This window comes from Bombina bombina, chromosome 1 (assembly GCF_027579735.1).
Source record: "Bombina bombina isolate aBomBom1 chromosome 1, aBomBom1.pri, whole genome shotgun sequence".
Lineage (NCBI taxonomy): Eukaryota > Metazoa > Chordata > Amphibia > Anura > Bombinatoridae > Bombina > Bombina bombina.
This window is the reverse complement of record NC_069499.1, coordinates 996,026,178-996,045,934: the sequence shown is the minus strand read 5'-3', so window position 1 is coordinate 996,045,934 and position 19,757 is coordinate 996,026,178. Positions and strand designations below refer to the sequence as shown.

Below are 19,757 nucleotides of genomic sequence, written 5' to 3'. Positions count from 1 at the left end.
CAAGTCACTCAGCTGTGGGGCATTCCAGACATGGATCTAATGGCCTCTCGTCAGAACTTCAAAGTTCCTTGCTACGGGTCCAGATCCAGGGATCCCAAGGCGGCTCTAGTGGATGCACTAGTAGCACCTTGGACCTTCAAACTAGCTTATGTGTTCCCGCCGTTTCCTCTCATCCCCAGGCTGGTAGCCAGGATCAATCAGGAGAGGGCATCGGTGATCTTGATAGCTCCTGCGTGGCCACGCAGGACTTGGTATGCAGATCTGGTGAATATGTCATCGGCTCCACCTTGGAAGCTACCTTTGAGACGAGACCTTCTTGTTCAGGGTCCGTTCGAACATCCGAATCTGGTTTCACTCCAGCTGACTGCTTGGAGATTGAACGCTTGATTTTATCGAAGCGAGGATTCTCAGATTCTGTTATCGATACTCTTGTTCAGGCCAGAAAGCCTGTAACTCGAAAGATTTACCACAAGATTTGGAAAAAATATATCTGTTGGTGTGAATCTAAAGGATTCCCTTGGGACAAGGTTAAGATTCCTAGGATTCTATCCTTCCTTCAAGAAGGATTGGAAAAAGGATTATCTGCAAGTTCCCTGAAGGGACAGATTTCCGCCTTGTCGGTGTTACTTCACAAAAAGCTGGCAGCTGTGCCAGATGTTCAAGCCTTTGTTCAGGCTCTGGTTAGAATCAAGCCTGTTTACAAACCTTTGACTCCTCCCTGGAGTCTCAATTTAGTTCTTTCAGTTCTTCAGGGGGTTCCGTTTGAACCCTTGCATTCCGTTGATATTAAATTATTATCTTGGAAAGTTTTGTTTTTGGTTGCAATTTCTTCTGCTAGAAGAGTTTCAGAATTATCTGCTCTGCAGTGTTCTCCTCCTTATCTGGTGTTCCATGCAGATAAGGTGGTTTTGCGTACTAAACCTGGTTTTCTTCCGAAAGTTGTTTCTAACAAAAACATTAACCAGGAGATTATCGTACCTTCTCTGTGTCCGAAACCAGTTTCAAAGAAGGAACGTTTGTTGCACAATTTGGATGTTGTTCGCGCTCTAAAATTCTATTTAGATGCTACAAAGGATTTTAGACAAACATCTTCCTTGTTTGTTGTTTATTCCGGTAAAAGGAGAGGTCAAAAAGCAACTTCTACCTCTCTCTCTCTTTTTGGATTAAAAGCATCATCAGATTGGCTTACGAGACTGCCGGACGGCAGCCTCCCGAAAGAATCACAGCTCATTCCACTAGGGCTGTGGCTTCCACATGGGCCTTCAAGAACGAGGCTTCTGTTGATCAGATATGTAGGGCAGCGACTTGGTCTTCACTGCACACTTTTACCAAATTTTACAAGTTTGCTACTTTTGCTTCTTCTGAGGCTATTTTTGGGAGAAAGGTTTTGCAAGCCGTGGTGCCTTCCATTTAGGTGACCTGATTTGCTCCCTCCCTTCATCCGTGTCCTAAAGCTTTGGTATTGGTTCCCACAAGTAAGGATGACGCCGTGGACCGGACACACCTATGTTGGAGAAAACAGAATTTATGTTTACCTGATAAATTACTTTCTCCAACGGTGTGTCCGGTCCACGGCCCGCCCTGGTTTTTTTAATCAGGTCTGATATTTTATTTTCTTTAACTACAGTCACCACGGTACCATATGATTTCTCCTATGCAAATATTCCTCCTTAACGTCGGTCGAATGACTGGGGTAGGCGGAGCCTAGGAGGGATCATGTGACCAGCTTTGCTGGGCTCTTTGCCATTTCCTGTTGGGGAAGAGAATATCCCACAAGTAAGGATGACGCCGTGGACCGGACACACCGTTGGAGAAAGTAATTTATCAGGTAAACATAAATTCTGTTTTTATATATAGTAAGTAAGTACACTATACACTTGTAAAGAAACATGAACAACAAATAAATGTCTAACCTATCTATGTTGGTTTTAATTTAATGTCTTTCTTTACTTACTTAGTAATAATAATATAATAGACATTAAATTAAAACCAAAATAGATAGGTTAAGCTTAAGTTACCACCATAATACCTTATTTGTGTGAAAATTGTCCTCCTCAGAAAACAAAACATAAATACCTTATATACGGTACAAAATTACAGGTGCACTCCACTGTGCCTTCATGACTGTCAATTTGTGGCAAACAAACATCACGTGAATCTGGAACACAGCACACAGCACAGAGTGCTCACACAACACACACATGTGATTGTGACATATACAATTAGTTTACACAGTTACAGACTTACAGTAGTACTAGAGAGACATTTAAAACAAGTAGCATTGAACTGAACTACTATAACTACAGTTTCTTCTTGATGATTGATTATATTATCTTTATGGGATCACAAATATAATTAGTTATTAGTTACTGTTAAAGCAGTACTACACACAACTGAACACAGTGAACAGTGACTGAGTCTGTCACTGAACACAGTACACAGCAGTCACAGTAACACACAAACAAACAATACATAAAAAAGCACACAGACATCAAGGAGTAAATCATGGTGAAGAAAGGGTGGCACGCCACTCACCTGAGGTGTGTGTGCTTTATTTTTGTATTGTGCTGTTGTGTGTGTGTGTGTGCTGCTGTACTGTCTGTAGTGTACAGTATATTTGTGATCCAATAAAGATTTACTCAAGGCTTTTCCTTCCCCTAATATAGTGGTTTGGCTTCAGTCTCACTCTCTGCACACTCATAGACAGACAGTCACTAGACAGACACTAGAGACACAGTGGGACACACACAAACAAAAACATTCAAAGGCACCACAGCCAGTCAGCCACAGTCACGCTCACACACACTCATAGACACTTAGACAGACACACATACAAACAAAAACATTCAAAGGCAGTTAAGGCACTCAGTCTCACACACACTCATAGATAGATACATACAAACAACATTCAAACTGGCACTCACTCACTCACAGTCAGTCGTGTAGTGTACTAGTATATTTTGTGATCCAACAAAGATTTACTCAAGGTTTTAAGCTTCATTTTTCAAAAAGCTATAAGCTATATAACAGTAACAAATATAAAATAACTTATCAGTAGTCACTCTGCACTGGGCAGTGGGGCACACAGCACTTTCTTCTGGATGTGCCAGAAAACATTAAATATTAAAGGGACAGTTCACCCAAAAACTTTCTCCCCTTTAAATTATTCCCAATGATCCTTTTTACCTGCTAGAGTGTATTAAATTGGTTGCAAGTAGCTCCTTTACTCATATTTCAGCATTTGAAATAGCTGATTTAGCTTGTGGTTTCCCAACCTATACTGAAAGTTTTGATACTGGCGTATACGCTATTGACAAGCCTAAGTAAACACAGCCAGCAGAAGAGATTACACCCTCAGTGGGGGCATGATAGTTAAGTAATAAAATGATAATTTTCCATTGTTCTCTCTAAGTATTGAGCTTTGGTGTTCCAGACAAATATAAGATAAGGAAGCAAGTCTGTGTACATGAAAGTGATAACCTAATGAGATCTGATATTACCTGAAGCTCAACCCATTGTAATAGGCTGTGGTTTCAAAGCACAAAACCAGCTACTTCAGATACACAAATAAACCCGAAAATGCAATTTCTCAAATATTTTATACTCTGCAGTTGGTATAACAAGTCATTTAAAATACATTTATGGAAAAACAATTTTACAGTGTACTGTCCCTTTAATATAAACCGGAATCACTACTCAGAATTATTAAATATGTAGGTTTTTCTGTAAGAATACTAGTTGATCCACATGCTCTGGTTTGAGGGTGCTTCTTTTTGCCGTTACCACATCTCCTGCAGTGGAGAAAACCCGCTCTGCAGACACGCTTGTACCTGGGATACACAAGTATCGCTTTGACAAATGAGAGAGGAGGGGAAATATGACCTCATGTACATGCCACCAGTTCAAAGGGTCTTCAGTGAGAGGCAGAGATGGGGCTTTACAATATTTCTCTATTTCCTCTTCAGCCTTGGCATAGGGTGTCTTGGGTTCTATTGTACCTTCAGTGTCAGTGAAAGACTGTCCCAGCAAAGTCATGAGCAGCGATGTGGACTTTCTTTTGGGAGGAGAAGGGTTATCCTCCTCGATGGGTGATTCTTCTTCCAGAGTTTCTTTTCCCTCAGGTATTGGCACTTCATCCACGTTTGTCCTCCTAGATGTAACTGTACTAGTACACTCAATCTGTGTTTGAACAAAAGAATAGAAAAAATAGCATTCATTATTACCTCGAGCAGCCAGCCAGCTAATGCTATGTGTGTGCTCAGAGAGACAGTAACAGCTCACATCTATTGGGACTCGGGAGTGGACGGAGGAGGAGGAAAGTTAACTGACTGTGGCGTTTTCGAACTGACTTATATAATAAACCTTGTACTCATTAAACTAGCTACTAAGCAAGCTACTGCTAGCTAGCTAAGCCTATTTTGTTATGGATGGTATGTTTTATGTTTGTTTTCAATTTATACATTTTTCAAGAAACATGATGCAATTAAAATTACCTCCAAGGATGCAGCCTCCTCAGTCACTCCTCTGTATATCTCCAATCTCTCCTCCTCTGTGAGAATAAAAGGCAGTCCCTTAAAACGAGGATCCAGGGCAGAGGCTGTATAAAGTATCTTCTTCTCTGCCTCACTGCAGTACCTCTTCAGGAGATCTGTTTTGATGGCATTCTTGATCTCATGGATCATGGGTGTGTCTCCCATGGTGTCTGTCATGTTCTGGAGCAGTTGTGCATTTAGAGGGGCAATGAGAGAAACAGTTGGATTGCGCTCTTCTGACATCAGTGTGGTTGCATCTTTCATTGGCTTTCATGCACTCACAGCATCCTCTGCATTTGACACATCTGTTTCGTTCAGAGTGCAGAGATCTGACTCACTTTTTCTAACTTCTGGAGACAACAATGTGGCACAGATTGCAGGTTGCTGTTCTAGGAACCTCTCGACCATGTCATATGAGCTGTTCCACCTTGTTGTCACATCAGTTATCAGCTTATGATTCTTCAGGCCAAGACATTTCTGTTTTTCTTTCAGACAGTGGTTTGCTGTAGTGCTGCGGTGAAAAAAATGTTGATATTCGTCGCACTCTGCCTAAAAGCCTGGAGAGCGTGGCCACTTTCAGCGCCCGCTGGGATGCGAGATTCAGTGTATGGGCGAAGCATTTTACATGAGGGAATTTTCCAACTTGAGCAGCAACAATCATGTTCGACGCATTGTCGGTCACAAACACTACAGATTTATCGGACGGCTGCCATTCTTCCACGACACGAGACAGTAGCTCCGCCAGATGAGAACCCGTGTGAGACTCATAAACTGCTCTCGTTTGCAGCACATGCGACAAGATCTTCCAGTCCTTGCTAACGTAATGTGCAGTTACTGTTACATAAGACTCCGTCGTGACTGAAGTCCATGAATCACACGTTAATGCGACTCAACTGGCTTGATTGATGCAATTACCTGAGCTTTTGTTTCGTGGTAGAGTGCAGGTATAACGTTTTCTGTTAAGTGATTGCGTGACGGGAACTTATAACGTGGCTCTAGCGTCTTCAACAGGTTGCGAAACCCAAGGTTTTCCACAACAGAGTAAGGCCGTAGGTCCTTCGCTATGAAAGTTGCCACAGCTTTGGTTATTCTCTTCCCTTTTTCAGAGTTGCGCGGCAAAGTTGACAGCATTGCATCAATTCTTGGCTGATGAGTTTCAGCTAGTCTTGTTATTTCCTTGGCAGTGGCACTGGCGGCAGCGGCAGGGGTTAGCATCTCAGAGTGAAAACGTCTAACTTGATTTCTCAAGTTGGTAGTATTCCCTAGGTATTTAATTTTTGTGTGACAGGCTTTACAAACCGCGTGTGTCTTGTCCAATTCGTGCTTTCCAGTATGTTCATAAAATCCAAAATGTGCCCAGATGCTTGCTTTTAAAATGCTAGGTGCATTTTTTATCTCTCTATCTTTTTTGTCTCCCTCTGTCATTTTAGCATGACATGTACATATGTGACGGATGATGTTGTTGTCAACGTCGAACTCTGTCAGTGTTAAAAAACCCCCACTAAGTTTAAGTTGTCAAAATGTCAAGCCGCAAATGTAAAATTAATAAGTACTAGTAACTTACACTACTTGCCATACATTTTGCCAACATAATTTTTAAAACGAATTGCATTGCAGGGGACATCACTCACTGACACTGTAAGTTACTGTAATATATTACACACTTAAAGGTGCAATGAAACCCAAACATTTACTTTCATGATTCAGATAGAGAATACAATTTTAAATAAACATAACTAACTTCTATTATTTAATTTGCTTAATACTTCTCAGATATCATTTGTTGATGAAATAGCAATGCGCAACACACAGTGCACGACACAAGGAGGAGGTGATGCATTTCAACAAAGGATAAGCAAATGATATAATTGGGAAAGTTGTTTCAAATTGCATGCACTTTCTTGAATCAAAAATTGGGTTTATGGCCTTTAGTTTAGTATGTTTAAAAATGCAGCTTTTAGCCTTGTTAAATAACTTATAAAACAGGGATTGGGTTCTTCGGATTGGCATGTGGCATCTTTTAAGAGAGCACTCACCACTCAGCACATGCATTTGCATTGCAATTGCATTGCATATTAAATTGCATATGTAAAAAATATATTAAATAAATAGTATACTATTATTATATATATAATATAAGTATATATTATTTAAAATATTTGCACTTCAGACCAGGCAAGGCATCCATGTGAAAAACATCTACAAGATTATTGATTGTAGTATTGTAGAGGGGCCACAGACCGGCATCCATGTGAAAAACATAGTTAGATTAGAGAGTAATAGACAATAGTATACTATTTATTATTTATAATAAATTTTATATAGGCAATATTCAATAATGCAGCAATTATGCAGCAGCCTGAGCCTCAGTCAGTCAGTAGTAGTAGCGTTAAGTAAATAATATTGATTTGATAATTAATAATTTAATTGTACCCCTTATTGTTGTGTACCCCTTATTGTGCTCTTTCAGTAAGCTAATTAGTAATTACTAGGCAAGTAGGCATAGGCAATGGAAATTATGGCATGGCAATGGCATTGGCAAAATGTACGACGTTTTGGTAAATAAATAATCTTTTAAAGTTATTAGTTTCTCACCATAGGTCTCCTCCTCTGTCTCCCACAAAATAAAAATGAGCCCGCCGTGTAACTGTATACCGCTGTGTATACTGAGTCGGAATCGTCATCACCATCATCAATCTCTCAGGCAACAGTCCTGCTCCTACTGCGTAACTTCGGCACTTCCAGAGACCGCCCATGGAGCGCCCATGTTGCTTTATTGGGTGACGTCAGTGACGTCAAAACGCTGTACCGCGCACTTTCTGTTACTTGTCCTGGAGGCGGGGTCACTTGGGTAACGTAAATTGATTCTCGCGCCTCACCGCATCGATGCAGAATCGTTTTATGCCGCATCGCAATGCATCGTCAAAACGAGCGAGGGCACAAAATGCCAACGTTTATTGCGTCATTCTTGGCGCGAAGGTACGTCCGATGACGCAAATTCGTAATTTCCGGAGTCTTAGTTGACTCTGAGTTTCTTGCATAAGGTTGCGTATTCAATGACGCAAGCCGGATGTTAGCGGCAAAAAATTTTCAGTTTGCATTGTGCGTCATACTTGGCACCAAACAATTTTATTATTTAAAGCCCCATTCGTAGATGCCTCTTACTTTTTTCAAAGTCAGAGGGCTATGCTGTTTGCATTTTTTTCCCATTCCTGCAACTGCCATATAAGGAAATTGTTAATTTTGCTTTATATGTTGTTTTTTCTCTTACATTTGCAAGATGTCTCATTCTGATCCTGTCTCAGAAATCACTGTTGGACCCCTGCTGCCTGATAACAGTTCTACCAAAGCTAAGTGCATTTGTTGTAAATTTGTGGAGATTATATCTCCAGCTGTGATATGTAATAGTTGTCATGATAAGCTTTTACATGCAGAGAATGTGTCCATCATTAATAGTACATTGCCTGTTGTTCCTTCAACATCTAATGTACATGATATACCTGTGAATATAAAAGATTTAATTGCTGATGTGATTCAGAAGGCTTTGTCTGCCATCCCGCCTTCTAATAAACGTAAAAGGTCTTTTAAAACTTCTCATAAAGTTGATGAATTTTCAAATGACCGACAAAATACTGAATTATCCTCCTCTGATCCTTCCTCAGATGTTGACACTGACAAATCTACTTATTTATTTAAAATGGAGTATATTCTTTCCTTGTTAAAAGAGGTGTTGATTACATTGGATATTGAGGAAACTAGTCCTCTATATTAAAACTAGTAAACGTTTAAATTCGGTTTAAAAACCTCCTGTCGTTACTCCAGAGGTTTTTCCAGTACCTGATGCTATTTCTGATATGATTTCTAAGGAATGGAATAGGCCTGTTACTACTTTTATTCCTACTTCAAGGTTTAAAAAATTGTATCCTTTGTGGGGGGCAGATTTTCTTCTTCACTCAGGCTTGGGTTCAGGATGTTCCTTTTCAGGAGCAGGTTCTGGGTTTTTATTCTAATCTGTTCGTAATGCCCAAAAGAGTACATTTTGTCCTATTCTAGATTTCAAGAGTGTAAACATGTTTCTCAGAGTCCCGTCTTTCAAGATGGAGACTGTTCGTTCTATTCTTCCTTTAGTTCAGGAGGGTCAGTTCATGACCACAGTGGATTTAAAGAATGCGTATCTGCATTTTCCTATCCACAAGGATTATCACAAGTTTTTAAGATTTGCTTTAAGAGGAAGGAGACACCTTTTTTTACGGCTTGCAGTTTCTGTCCACTTATTACTATCTTTTTTTCTTTAACTTTATTAACAAATTATTTTAGTTTTCGATTTCTTTCTAATTTCACAATTAAACATTTTTGCAATGTAATTTTTTTTTCATTTTTTGCAAGCCTAAAACTTTTTTTTCTTTGAATCTTTTCCAGAGAGCTTTCAAAATTCAAGACCTTTGTAAATCCTACAGAGCTAAGGAAATCGTCTATCCACATACTGTTATCACTACTGCCTTTGCCACATCATTTTGGGAATGTGAAATCAGAGGTAAGTATATTTTAAATACATTTATTATGTTTTAGTCCTTTAATCATACAGTGGTTTGTAGCTCATGTTAAAATATGTTTTATGTGACTGCAACCACCCTCTATTAGTGTGGAGTTCTGGGGTGTAACAATTCATTTTATACCAAAGGGATTATGCAATTACACAGTTTATTGATTATAATTAAAATAGTACCAAATATGCAGTTACTTAATAAAATCAGAAGCAAATTCTATTGTCTTCTTTTTTCTTTTGTAAAATGATGATGGTCCACAGTCCTCCAGAACATATGGGATGTATTTCCCGCCACTAAGAGGAGGTCAAGAACCCATACAAAAGTTTAAAATTTCTCCCACCTCTGTTTTTTTTCTTGACCTTGTAGGAGAAGGTTGAGATTAGAAGTGTTTTCAGCTATTTGCTTATGGATTTAAAATTGTGAGCTCGGACCAAGGTGAGACCCATAATCCCTGGGAATTATCATTTACAAAGATGACAGAAGAGAATCTTAACAGCAATTGAATGATACAGGGACATATTAAAACCCTGTTATGGTGCAGTATTTCCCTATGGGACTTCAGCCATAACTACCCTCAGGCATTGCAGGGACTCATCCTTGGCCTCCCCCAGATGGACACAGGTATTTCCTACTGCAATCCTCTGCTGTACCTGTACTTGATGGGCTCTCTTCTGGATACTGCTGCAGCTGCATTGACAAGGATTTGATATGCCTGTTAAGCCAGTAAGTAAGTAACTTAACATAGCACACACACAGCTCAGAGGCTGTTTGTAGGTAAAGGCTCACTACAGCCGAACAGAGGAGCATTAAGAAACGGTAAATACAAAGTGAAGGCTCACAACCCTGAAGGTGGAAGAGAGAGAGGTAAGAAAGCTTCCTAGCCCATATTGAAAAATAACATACAACTTGTGGGACATAACGTATGTGAAAAAGGGAGGTTCAGATCCTATAAAACAAACTAAAAAGGAGGAGGCAGAACATTAATACTATATATATATATATATATATATATATATATATATATATATATATATATATATATATATATATATATACACATATATATATAATCCCTTATTGCGATACTAACAATGGGACTATTGAACTACCACTTTAAAGTTTGGTATAAAGTGGGTATATAAGGAAACAACACCACTATTGCAAAAGAGTTATAATTCGCTCATATTCTCTATACAAGCTAGTTTTATGAATTGTTTTTTATATGTTATAGCGATTTTATATATTGTGTTTTTATATATTGTGTTTTATTTATTAAGGTGAAGTTAAATTTTGATTGTGAGACTGTAAGACTGATAGTAGGAGTGAATGCGGAGTGTGCTTGATCCTTCATGACAGACTTCTTGTCTAGGATTGCATCGGTTCTTTGTATCGATGTAACAGATGGTCCTTGAATTGTCTATTCATTGACCTGTTACGTTTCTGGAATATCTCTCCAGTTCCTAGTATCTCTTGAAGTCGGGTAATCCGCCTTCTTTGGGTCTTCTTTCTAAGGAGACTTTTTCTTTGGGTTCTGCAAGGGGTTTCTCTCCCTTTTTTTTCTGGGATCGTACCTCGAGGTCCTTTCAGACCTCTTTAGAATAGTCTTTTGTTCCTGGGTTCTTCCTATGGAAGTGTACGGTTTTGGGAGTCTTGGTTGTCCTTGTCGTGTTTGTGGAGGAGTGTGTCTTCGTCTGACCTCATAGTCAGCGGGACTCTAGTCTCCTCAGAGGTTTGTGTGCTCTTTTTGAGACCAGTGATTTTATGTGGTCCCTGACGTGGGCTCTTACGGTCTTAATTCTTGGGCATTTACTTGGTCCTGCTAACTTTTTGGGGTCTCTTGCTTCTGTTGAAGCAGTTTTCGGGAGATGGGATTTTTTTCAAGCCGTGGTGCCCTCAGTTTGGGCCGCCTTATTGTTATTCTCCCGTTAGCATTCAGTGTCCTCTATAGCTTGGGTATTGTTTTCCCAAAAGTAATGAATGCAGCTGTGAACGCTCCCTGTATTTAGAAGGAAAAAACAATTATGACTTACCAGATAATTTCCTTTCCTTCTATACAGCTCCTGCCCGTGCTCTCCGGAGGTCGGCCCTAAATTGAAATTGCTTCTTCTGGCATCTTTTTCACCCTGATATTTCTACTACTGTTCCTTGTTCCCTCGGCGGAATGACTGGGGGATGAGGGAAGTGGGGGAGGTATTTAAGCCTTTGGCTGGGGTGTCTTTGCCTCCTCCTGGTGGCCAGGTTCTGTATTCCCAAAAGTAATGAGTGCAGCTGTGGACTCTCCCTGTATTGAAGGAATGGAAATTATCTGGTAAGACAAAATTTTTGTTTCTTATTTGTGATTCAAATATGCAGATTATTAGCATGAATGCCAAGGCTTCAGGTTTTTCTGTGCTAGCCTGTAGGGCACTCTGGCTGAAGTCTTGGTCTGCGGTCATGACTTTGAAGTCTAGACTACTTTTCCCTTCCATTTAAGGGTAAGATTCTCTTTGGTCCAGGCTTGGACTCAATCATATCCACGGTTACTGGAGGCAAGGTGCCGTTTTTAACGCAGGATAAGAAGAAAAAAACCTAAGGGACAAGGTCCTAATTTTCGCTCCTTTCGTTCGTTCACATCCCAACATCAGCAGCCCTCTACAAAGCCTGAGCAGTCCAAGGGAACTTGGAAAACTCCTTAGTCTTGGAATAAATCCAAGCAGAACAAGAACTCCACCGAGTCGAAGTCGGCATGAAGGGGCGGCCCCCGATCCGGCCTTTGTTTTGGTAGGGGGCAAACTATCTCTATTTTCTGAAGCTTGGTTTGGGGACGTGCCAGTCCCGTGGGTACTGGAGGTCATTGCTCAGGGATACAGGATAGGTTTCAAGTCTCATCCTCCCAGAGGCAGTTTTTTTATCAAACCTGTCTTCAAGGCCAGAAAAGAGAGAAGCTTTTCTAGGGTGTGTGAGGGATCTCTGGGGGTCATTGTACCAGTACCTCCAGCAGAGAGAGGTCTGGGATACTACTCAAACCTCTTTGTGGTACCAAAGGAGGAGGGTATTTCCTTCCGATTCTGCACCTGAAGTGCTTAAATTCCTGGCTGTCCCCTCGTTCAAGATGGAGACAATAAGGTCCATTCTTTCCTTAGTCCAGGAAAGACAATTCATGACAACGATAGACCTGAAGGATGCCTATCTTCACGTTCCTATACACAAGGAACACTTCAAGTTTCTAAGATTTGCGTTCCTGGACCAGCACTTCCAGTTTATTGCACTTCCGTTTGGTCTAGCTACTGCTCCAAGAGATTTTACGAAGGTTCTAGGGACTCTGCTCGCAGTGGCCAGAACCAGAGAGATTGCAGTCACACCGTACTTAGACGATATTTTGATTCAAGCACCGTCCTGTCATTTGGCAGAGGACCATTCAGAAGCTCTTCTTTCTCTTCTTCGATCTCATGGATGGAAGATAAACTTAGAAAAGAGTTCTTATTCCCAGTACCAGGGTGGAGTTCCTGGGTACGATAATAGACTCCATATCCATGAGGATATTTCTTACAGTCCAGAGATGTTACAAGCGAACTTCTAATTGTTTTGCCCTCCAGACCTCCTTCAGGCCATCTCTGGCTTGGTGTATGCATGTAATGTGGGTTATGGTGTCCTGCATAGACATCATCCCCTTTGGCAGATTCCATCTCAAACCTTTTCAGCTGTGCATGCTGAGACAGTGGAGTGGCAGTCATTCAGATCTGTCTCAACAGATTTCTCTGGACAGCCAGTGGAGATAATCGCTCTCCTGGTTGGTGGCTCTGCCCAGATCACCTTTCTCAAGGGACATCCTTCTTGAGACCATCCTAGGAGATTGTGACTACGAACGCGAGTCTCATAGAATGGGGAGCTGTTTGGGGTGCCAGGAAGGAACAGGGCCTGTGGACTAGAGAGGAATCCCTTCTCCCGATCAACATCTTCAAGCGATATTCAGTGCTCTGAAGGCTTGGCCCCTTCTTGCTTCGGACCAGTTTGGGGTGCCAGGAAGGCACAGGGCCTGTGGACTAGAGAGGAATCCCTTCTCCCGATCAACATCTTCGAGCGATATTCAGTGCTCTGAAGGCTTGGCCCCTTCTTGCTTCGGACCAGTTTATCAGATTCCAATCGGACAACATAACCTTGTGGCTTACATCAACCATCAGGGGTGAACGAAGAGCTCTCTAGCAATGAGGGAAATATCTCAGATTCTGGAATGGGCGGAGGCCCACAACTGCTCGTTGTCAGCGATCCACATTCCGGGTGTGGACAACTTGGAAGCAGATTTCCTCAGCAGAAAATCCTTTCATCCAGGGAAATGGTCTCTTCATCCCGAGGTGTTTGCGGAAATTTGCAACAGATGGGGGATGCCGGAGATGGTTCTCCTGGCGTCGCGGCTCAATTCCAACCTACCCAGATATGGGTCGCGGTCCAGGGATCCTCAGGCGGAGCTAATAGATGCATTAGCAGTGCTTTGGAAGTTCAGTCTGATCTACACTTTCCCGCCATTGCCACTTCTACCTCGTGTGGTGGCCCGCATCAAGCAGGAGCGAGCATCAGTGATTCTAATTGCTCCATCGTGGCCTCGGAGGATGTGGTTCGCGGATCTGGTGGGGCTGTCCTCATCTCCTCCATGGAGGTTACCTTGTCGAAGGGATCTGCTGGAAGAAGGTCCTTTTGTTCATCAAAATCTAGATTTTCTGTGACTGCATGGAGATTGAATGCTTAGGAGGGAGGAGGGTTTTCTGAGAGAGTTATTGATACTCTCATTCAAGCTCATAAGCCGGTTACAAGTCACATCTATCATAAGGTGTGGAGGACCTATTTATTCTGGTGTGAAAAGCGTGGATTTCCCTGGCAAAAGGTCAGGGTTTCAAGGATTCTTTCCTTTCTCCAGGATGGCCTGGAGAAGGGCCTTTCTGCTAGCTCCCTTAAAGGGAACCACAACACCTGATTGACATATTCTAAACTAACTTTATCTAATTGTGCAAAATAAACTAACAATGCTGTATGCAGTCTTTTCAGCTTACTGCATTCTGTTGTAGATAAAAGCTTTATAATTTAAACGTTGATCTGCAGCATTGGATGTGCTATGCAAGCTGCCATTTTTTAAAGAACATTCCACAACACTGTGTCACATCATGCACATGGCACCAGCTATTACTAAATCATAGTGAGCCCTACAGTGTCTGACAAGAACGGTTTCAGGCACTCTTATGTTTATAAATGGAACGAGCAGGGAAGGAAGTGTGGGGGGAGGAGAGGTGGAGAGGGAGGCACATGGGGAAGAAAGGCTCCGGAGATCATATGTAAGGTAGATGAATGTCTCTTGTTCCAATTTTTTTATACAGTGTGAGTTTGCTTTCTTTCTTCCCCCTGTGCCTCCCTCTCCATCTCTCCTCCCCCCTCATAACAGTGCCTGAAGCCGTTCTTGTCAGACATTGCAGGGCTCACTATGATTTAGTAATAGCTGGTGTTGTGTGCATCGTGACACAGTGTTGTGAAACGCACGTTACAAGATGGCAGCTTGCATAGCACATCCAATGCTGCAGATCAACGTTTAAATTGTATTGCTTTTATCTACAACAAAATGCAGTAAAATAAAGACTGCATACAGCATTACAGTCAGTTTATTTGGGATAATCAGAAAAAGTTATTTTAAAACATTTCCAGCAGGTGTTGTGGTTCCCTTTAAGGGACAGATTTCGGCCCTAACTGTTTTACTGCACAAGAGGCTTGCTGAGTTTCCGGACGTCCGGTCTTTAGTTCAGGCTCTGACTAGAGTCAGGCCTGTGTTTCGTCTAGCGCTCCTCCTTGGAATTTAAATCTTGTTCTTAAGGATTTGCAGATGGCTCCGTTTGAGCCTATGCACGGCCTTGATATTAAAATGCTATCTTGGAAGGTTCTCTTTTTACTGGCTATTGCTTCGGCATGCAGAGTATCTGAGATGGCTACCTTGCAATGTGAGCCACGTTACCTAGTATTCCATACTGATAAGGTTGTTCTTCATACTGGGTTAGGGTTTCTTCCTAAGGTTGTTTCAGATCACAACATCAATCAGGAGATTGTTGTTCCTTCCCTGTGTCCTAACCCTTCCTCTTCGAAGGAATGGTTACTTCATAATTTGGATGTGGTTCGGGCCTTGAAGTTCTATCTTCAAGCTACTAAGGAGTTCAGGCAGACTTCTTCTTTGTTAGTTGTCTATTCTGGGAAGCGTAAGAGGCAGAGAGCCTCGTCCACTTCCTTATCTTTTTGGTTGAGTAGCATTATTCGCTAAGCATATGAATCAGCGGGACACCTCCTCAGAGGATTAAGGCTCATTCAACTAGAGCAGTGGCTTCCTCTTGGGCCTTCAAGAATGAGGCCTCTATGGAGCAGTTTTGTAAGGCGGCTACCTGGTCCTCCTTACATACCTTTTTAAATTTTTTTAGAAATTTTAAGTTTTTGCTTCGGCTGAAGCATCTTTTGGGAGAAAGGTTTTTCAGGCTGTGGTGCCCTCAGAATAGGGTCTGCCTCTCCTTTTTTTTTACCCTCCTGTTTCATTCAGTGTCCTCTAGAGCTTGGGTATATGTTTCCATATACAAGTAAGGAATGAAGCCGTGGACTCTCCTCATATTAAGATGGAAAACCTAAATTATGCTTACCAGATAATTTCCTTTCCATCTGTATGAGTAGAGTCCACAGCCCCCGCACAATTTCTCCGTTGGGCGGACCAAAATATTTTTGTTTTGTTCATCTGGCACCATTTATACCCTGGTATTTCTCCTACTGTTCCTTGTACCCTCGGCAGATTGACTGGGGAATACGGGTAGTGGGGGAGGTATTTAAGCATTTGGCTGGGGTCTCTTTGCCTCCTCCTGGTGGCGAGATTCAGTATTTCCCACAAGTAAGCCATGGACGGCACTGAGGTTGAATACCTAGTTTTAAAACGTAGAGGTTTCTCAAATTCGGCCATTGAAACGTTGATGCAGGCCAGAAAGCCTGTGAAACAAGATTTATCACAATATTTGGAAGACTTATTTTAAGTGTTGCTCTTCCAAAGGGTTTTCTTGGTATTCCTTTAGGATTTCTAGAATCCTTCTTTACAGGATGGCTTTGACAAGGGTTTGTCCACTAGTTCCCTAAAATGTCAAATTTCTGCTTTATCTGTTCTTTTTCATAGGAAGTTGGCTAAACTTCCTGATTATCAGACTTCTCCTCCATGGAATTAGAATCTAGTTCTTTCTGTATTTCAAGGTCCTCCTTTTGAACCAAAGCATTCCAATGATATCGTACTGTCATCTTGGAAAGTATTTTTCCTATTAGCAATCTCTTCAGCAAGGAGAGTTTGAGTTGTCAGCCTTGGCGTGTGATAATCCTTTTCTGTTTATTCACATGTATAAGGCTGTACTTTATACTAAATATGTCTAGTTTGTTTGGTCACTTTTCTGGAAGTTGTAAGGGTCAGAACGCTACTAAGGTAGTGTTGTCCTCTTGGCTCAAACAAGTGATTCTCAAGGCTTACTTGATGGCGGGAAATCCTTATCACAGCTCATTCTACAAGAACAGTTGCAACATTGTGGGCTTTTAAATATGATGCATCTTTGGAGCAGATTTGCAGAGCTGCAACATGGTCTTCTCTGCATACTTTTTCAAAATGCTATTGCTTTGATGTTTTTTCTTCTTTGCTAGCAGGTTTTGGCAGGAAAGTCCTTCAGGCCTCAATGTCGGCTAAATAGGAACTGCCAGAAAAAATGTTCGACCCTTTCCGTTACATAGATTATCTGCTTGGACTGTGGACCATCATTTTACGAAAGAAAACAAAATTTATGCTTACATGATAAATGGTGGTCCACAAGAACAGCCCGTTTACATTTTTAGGCGACAGTTCTAATGACACCTCGACAAACCCTGCTTTCTCTTTCCTACCTTTGTTTCCTATTCTCTACTCGGTTATACAATAGACTAAAAGTGGGATGGGAGGTAGGAGTGATTTTAAGCTCTTCTATGGGTTCTTGACGACCTCTTAGTGGCGGGAAATATATCCCATATGTTATGGAGGAATGTGGCGTATCATTCCGAAAGAAAAGAATTTATCAGGTAAGCATAAATGTTGTTTTCCTGATACATTTCTAATGCCCAAAGCAGAATATGTTGTATATGCTTTTTAAAATCACTATGAAACTAAAGAAGCTTTAACCAATCTTGTATACAGAAATGTTATAAATGAGGCAATATGTCAGTTTGGTGGCTAGCCAAAAGTTACTAGGTTGGGTGATAATTTGCTTTTGTGATTTTGTTTTGTATTTTTTTTTTTTTAAGTTTTAGTTAGATATTCTTAAAACTGAATATTAATAGCTTTGGACTACTTTTAATTTTTGGAACTTTGAATGTTTAGATTTAAGATTATGATGGGGGGGGGGTTTAATAAAAAAAACCAATCAGTTTTAGTAAAGCATTTCTTGTGTTTCTAAGGTTTTGCTTGAAGGAAAGTTTAGTAACGATGATGGTACGATCGGTGATAAACCAATGACTTTCCTGTCATTGAAGCTGAGACTTGTCAATATCCTTATAGGAGCACTACAGACTGAAACTGATCCCAACAACACACAAATGATTCTTGGTAGGAATAATCTTCCTTTTTTCTAATCTTATTTAAGCAATAGATATTTTAGGAAATAGTTGTGATTTCTTGCCTTAGAATACCGTGGAAATAAAATAATGCTCATAATAAGGCACATACATTATTTTTCTTTTTTTCTTTTAATATGTTCATATCTTTCAGTACAAAATGATGGAAACTTAAAATAATTTTGTGCACTGCCACGGAAGCACAGTTGTTTATTTGCTGTTTTGTCATTTTTATTTTGAGTATGCATGATTAGTTGAATTAAACTTTGACCTGTTGCAGCTTAGAGAAATGTATTATTGTTGTTAAACTTTAAAATACTTCTAAAAGTCAGTTATCATTTTTACACTTACAAATCGGAAAGTTAAATTACCATGGGTTGTATCGTAAATGAAATGTAAATTACTGCTTTAAGAAGATATATGTAATTCTTTAGAGATTATGTGCACAGCATTATTGTATAATCCTATTGTATGATTAAGTTGGAATTTTACTACTTATTTGTGTTCTGACAAAAACAAAAGTCTTCTTCAGCTAAGTCATATGAATTGTTTTCAATTTTTTTTTTAAAGTTTGTAATGATGCATTAAAGGGATAGTCTAGTTAAAATTAAACTTTCATAATTCAGGTAGAGCGTGTAATTTAAGCAAATTTCTAATTTACTTTGTTTACTAATTCACTTTGTTCTCTTTATTTGAAAAGCAGGAATGTAAGCTTGGCCACCAATCAGCAAGTGCTACCTATGGTTCTGAACCAAAAATGGGCCAGATCTTAAGCTTACATTCCATAAAGATACCAAGAAAACAAAGAAAAATTTATAATAGGAGTAAATTAGAAAGTTGATTAAAATTGCAAGCTCTATCTGACTCATGAAAGAAAAAATGTGGGTTTCATACCCCCATTAATATATTTCAGGGGATTTAAGTGATGTCCTGGGATGCACAGATGACAATGATATTACCTTTTTATATTGGTGACAGGGTTTCAAAGCTCTCTCCCACAAGAGAACAGATCAGTTTGTGTTAAGAGGACAGAATTAAATTAAATGCTCTTATCTCTAGAGTGTAAATAATTCCACTTTTAAGAAGTCGATTTATCAAACTGAGGCAGACAGGGGCCCTGTCCGCCGCAACTCGCCTCTGGTGGGCTATATTCCCTTGCCGGAATTCAGCATTGCAGACACGCTATTTCTTTCATGTAATTTGCAAGAGTCCATGAGCTAGTGACGTATGGGATATACAATCCTACCAGGAGGGGTAAAGTTTCCCAAACCTCAAATGCCTATAAATACACCCCTCACCACACCCACAATTCAGTTTTACAAACTTTGCCTCCTATGGAGGTGGTGAAGTAAGTTTGTGCTAAGATTTCTACGTTGATATGCGCTTCTCAGCATTTTGAAGCCCGATTCCTCTTAGAGTACAGTGAACGTCAGAAGGATGTGAAGGGAGTATCACCTATTGAATCCAATGGTTTTCCTCGCAGGGGATCTATTTCATAGGTTCTCTGTTATCGGTTGTAAAGATTCATCTCCTACCTCCCTTTTCAGATCGACGATATACTCTCATATTCCATTACCTCTACTGATAACCGTTTCAGTACTGGTTTGGCTATCTGCTATATGTGGATGGGTGTCTTTTGGTAAGTATGTTTTCATTACTTAAGACACTCTTGGCTATGGTTTGGCACTTTATGTATTTATATAAAGCTCTAAATATATGTATTGTACTTATATTTGCCATGATTCAGATTTTCAGTATATTTCCTTTTGCAGACTGTCAGTTTCATATCTGGGAAATGCTTTTTTATGAAAATGTATTAATTACCTGGGGTATAGTCTCTCTTTTTCAAATTGACTGTCTTTTAAATTCGCGGGCAGAATTAGGCTCGCGAGGGCGCAAAATGCCAACGTTTATTGCGTCATTCTTGGCGCGAGATTTTTTTGGCCGGCGTCTTAGTTGATGCTGAGTCCTTCACAAGGTTGCGTCATCTATGACGCAAGTGTGTCGTTTCCGGAGGTTTTTGGCGCCAAAAAATATTTTTCTGTTTATTGTGCGTCATACCTGGCACCAAATA

At 40.5% G+C, this 19,757-nt stretch overlaps 1 protein-coding gene across 7 annotated transcripts in view; it reads left to right on the top strand.

Annotated features, from left to right (window-relative positions):
* Nucleotides 1-19,757, top strand: part of RALGAPB (Ral GTPase activating protein non-catalytic subunit beta) — an 843,236-nt gene that overhangs the window by 316,627 nt on the left and 506,852 nt on the right. For all 7 annotated transcript variants that reach the window (XM_053712501.1, XM_053712446.1, XM_053712384.1 and 4 more), the window contains 2 exons: nt 8,952-9,066; nt 17,528-17,675. In XM_053712501.1, the coding sequence (XP_053568476.1) occupies nt 8,952-9,066; nt 17,528-17,675 (263 nt within the window). The remainder of the gene's footprint in view (nt 1-8,951; nt 9,067-17,527; nt 17,676-19,757) is intronic.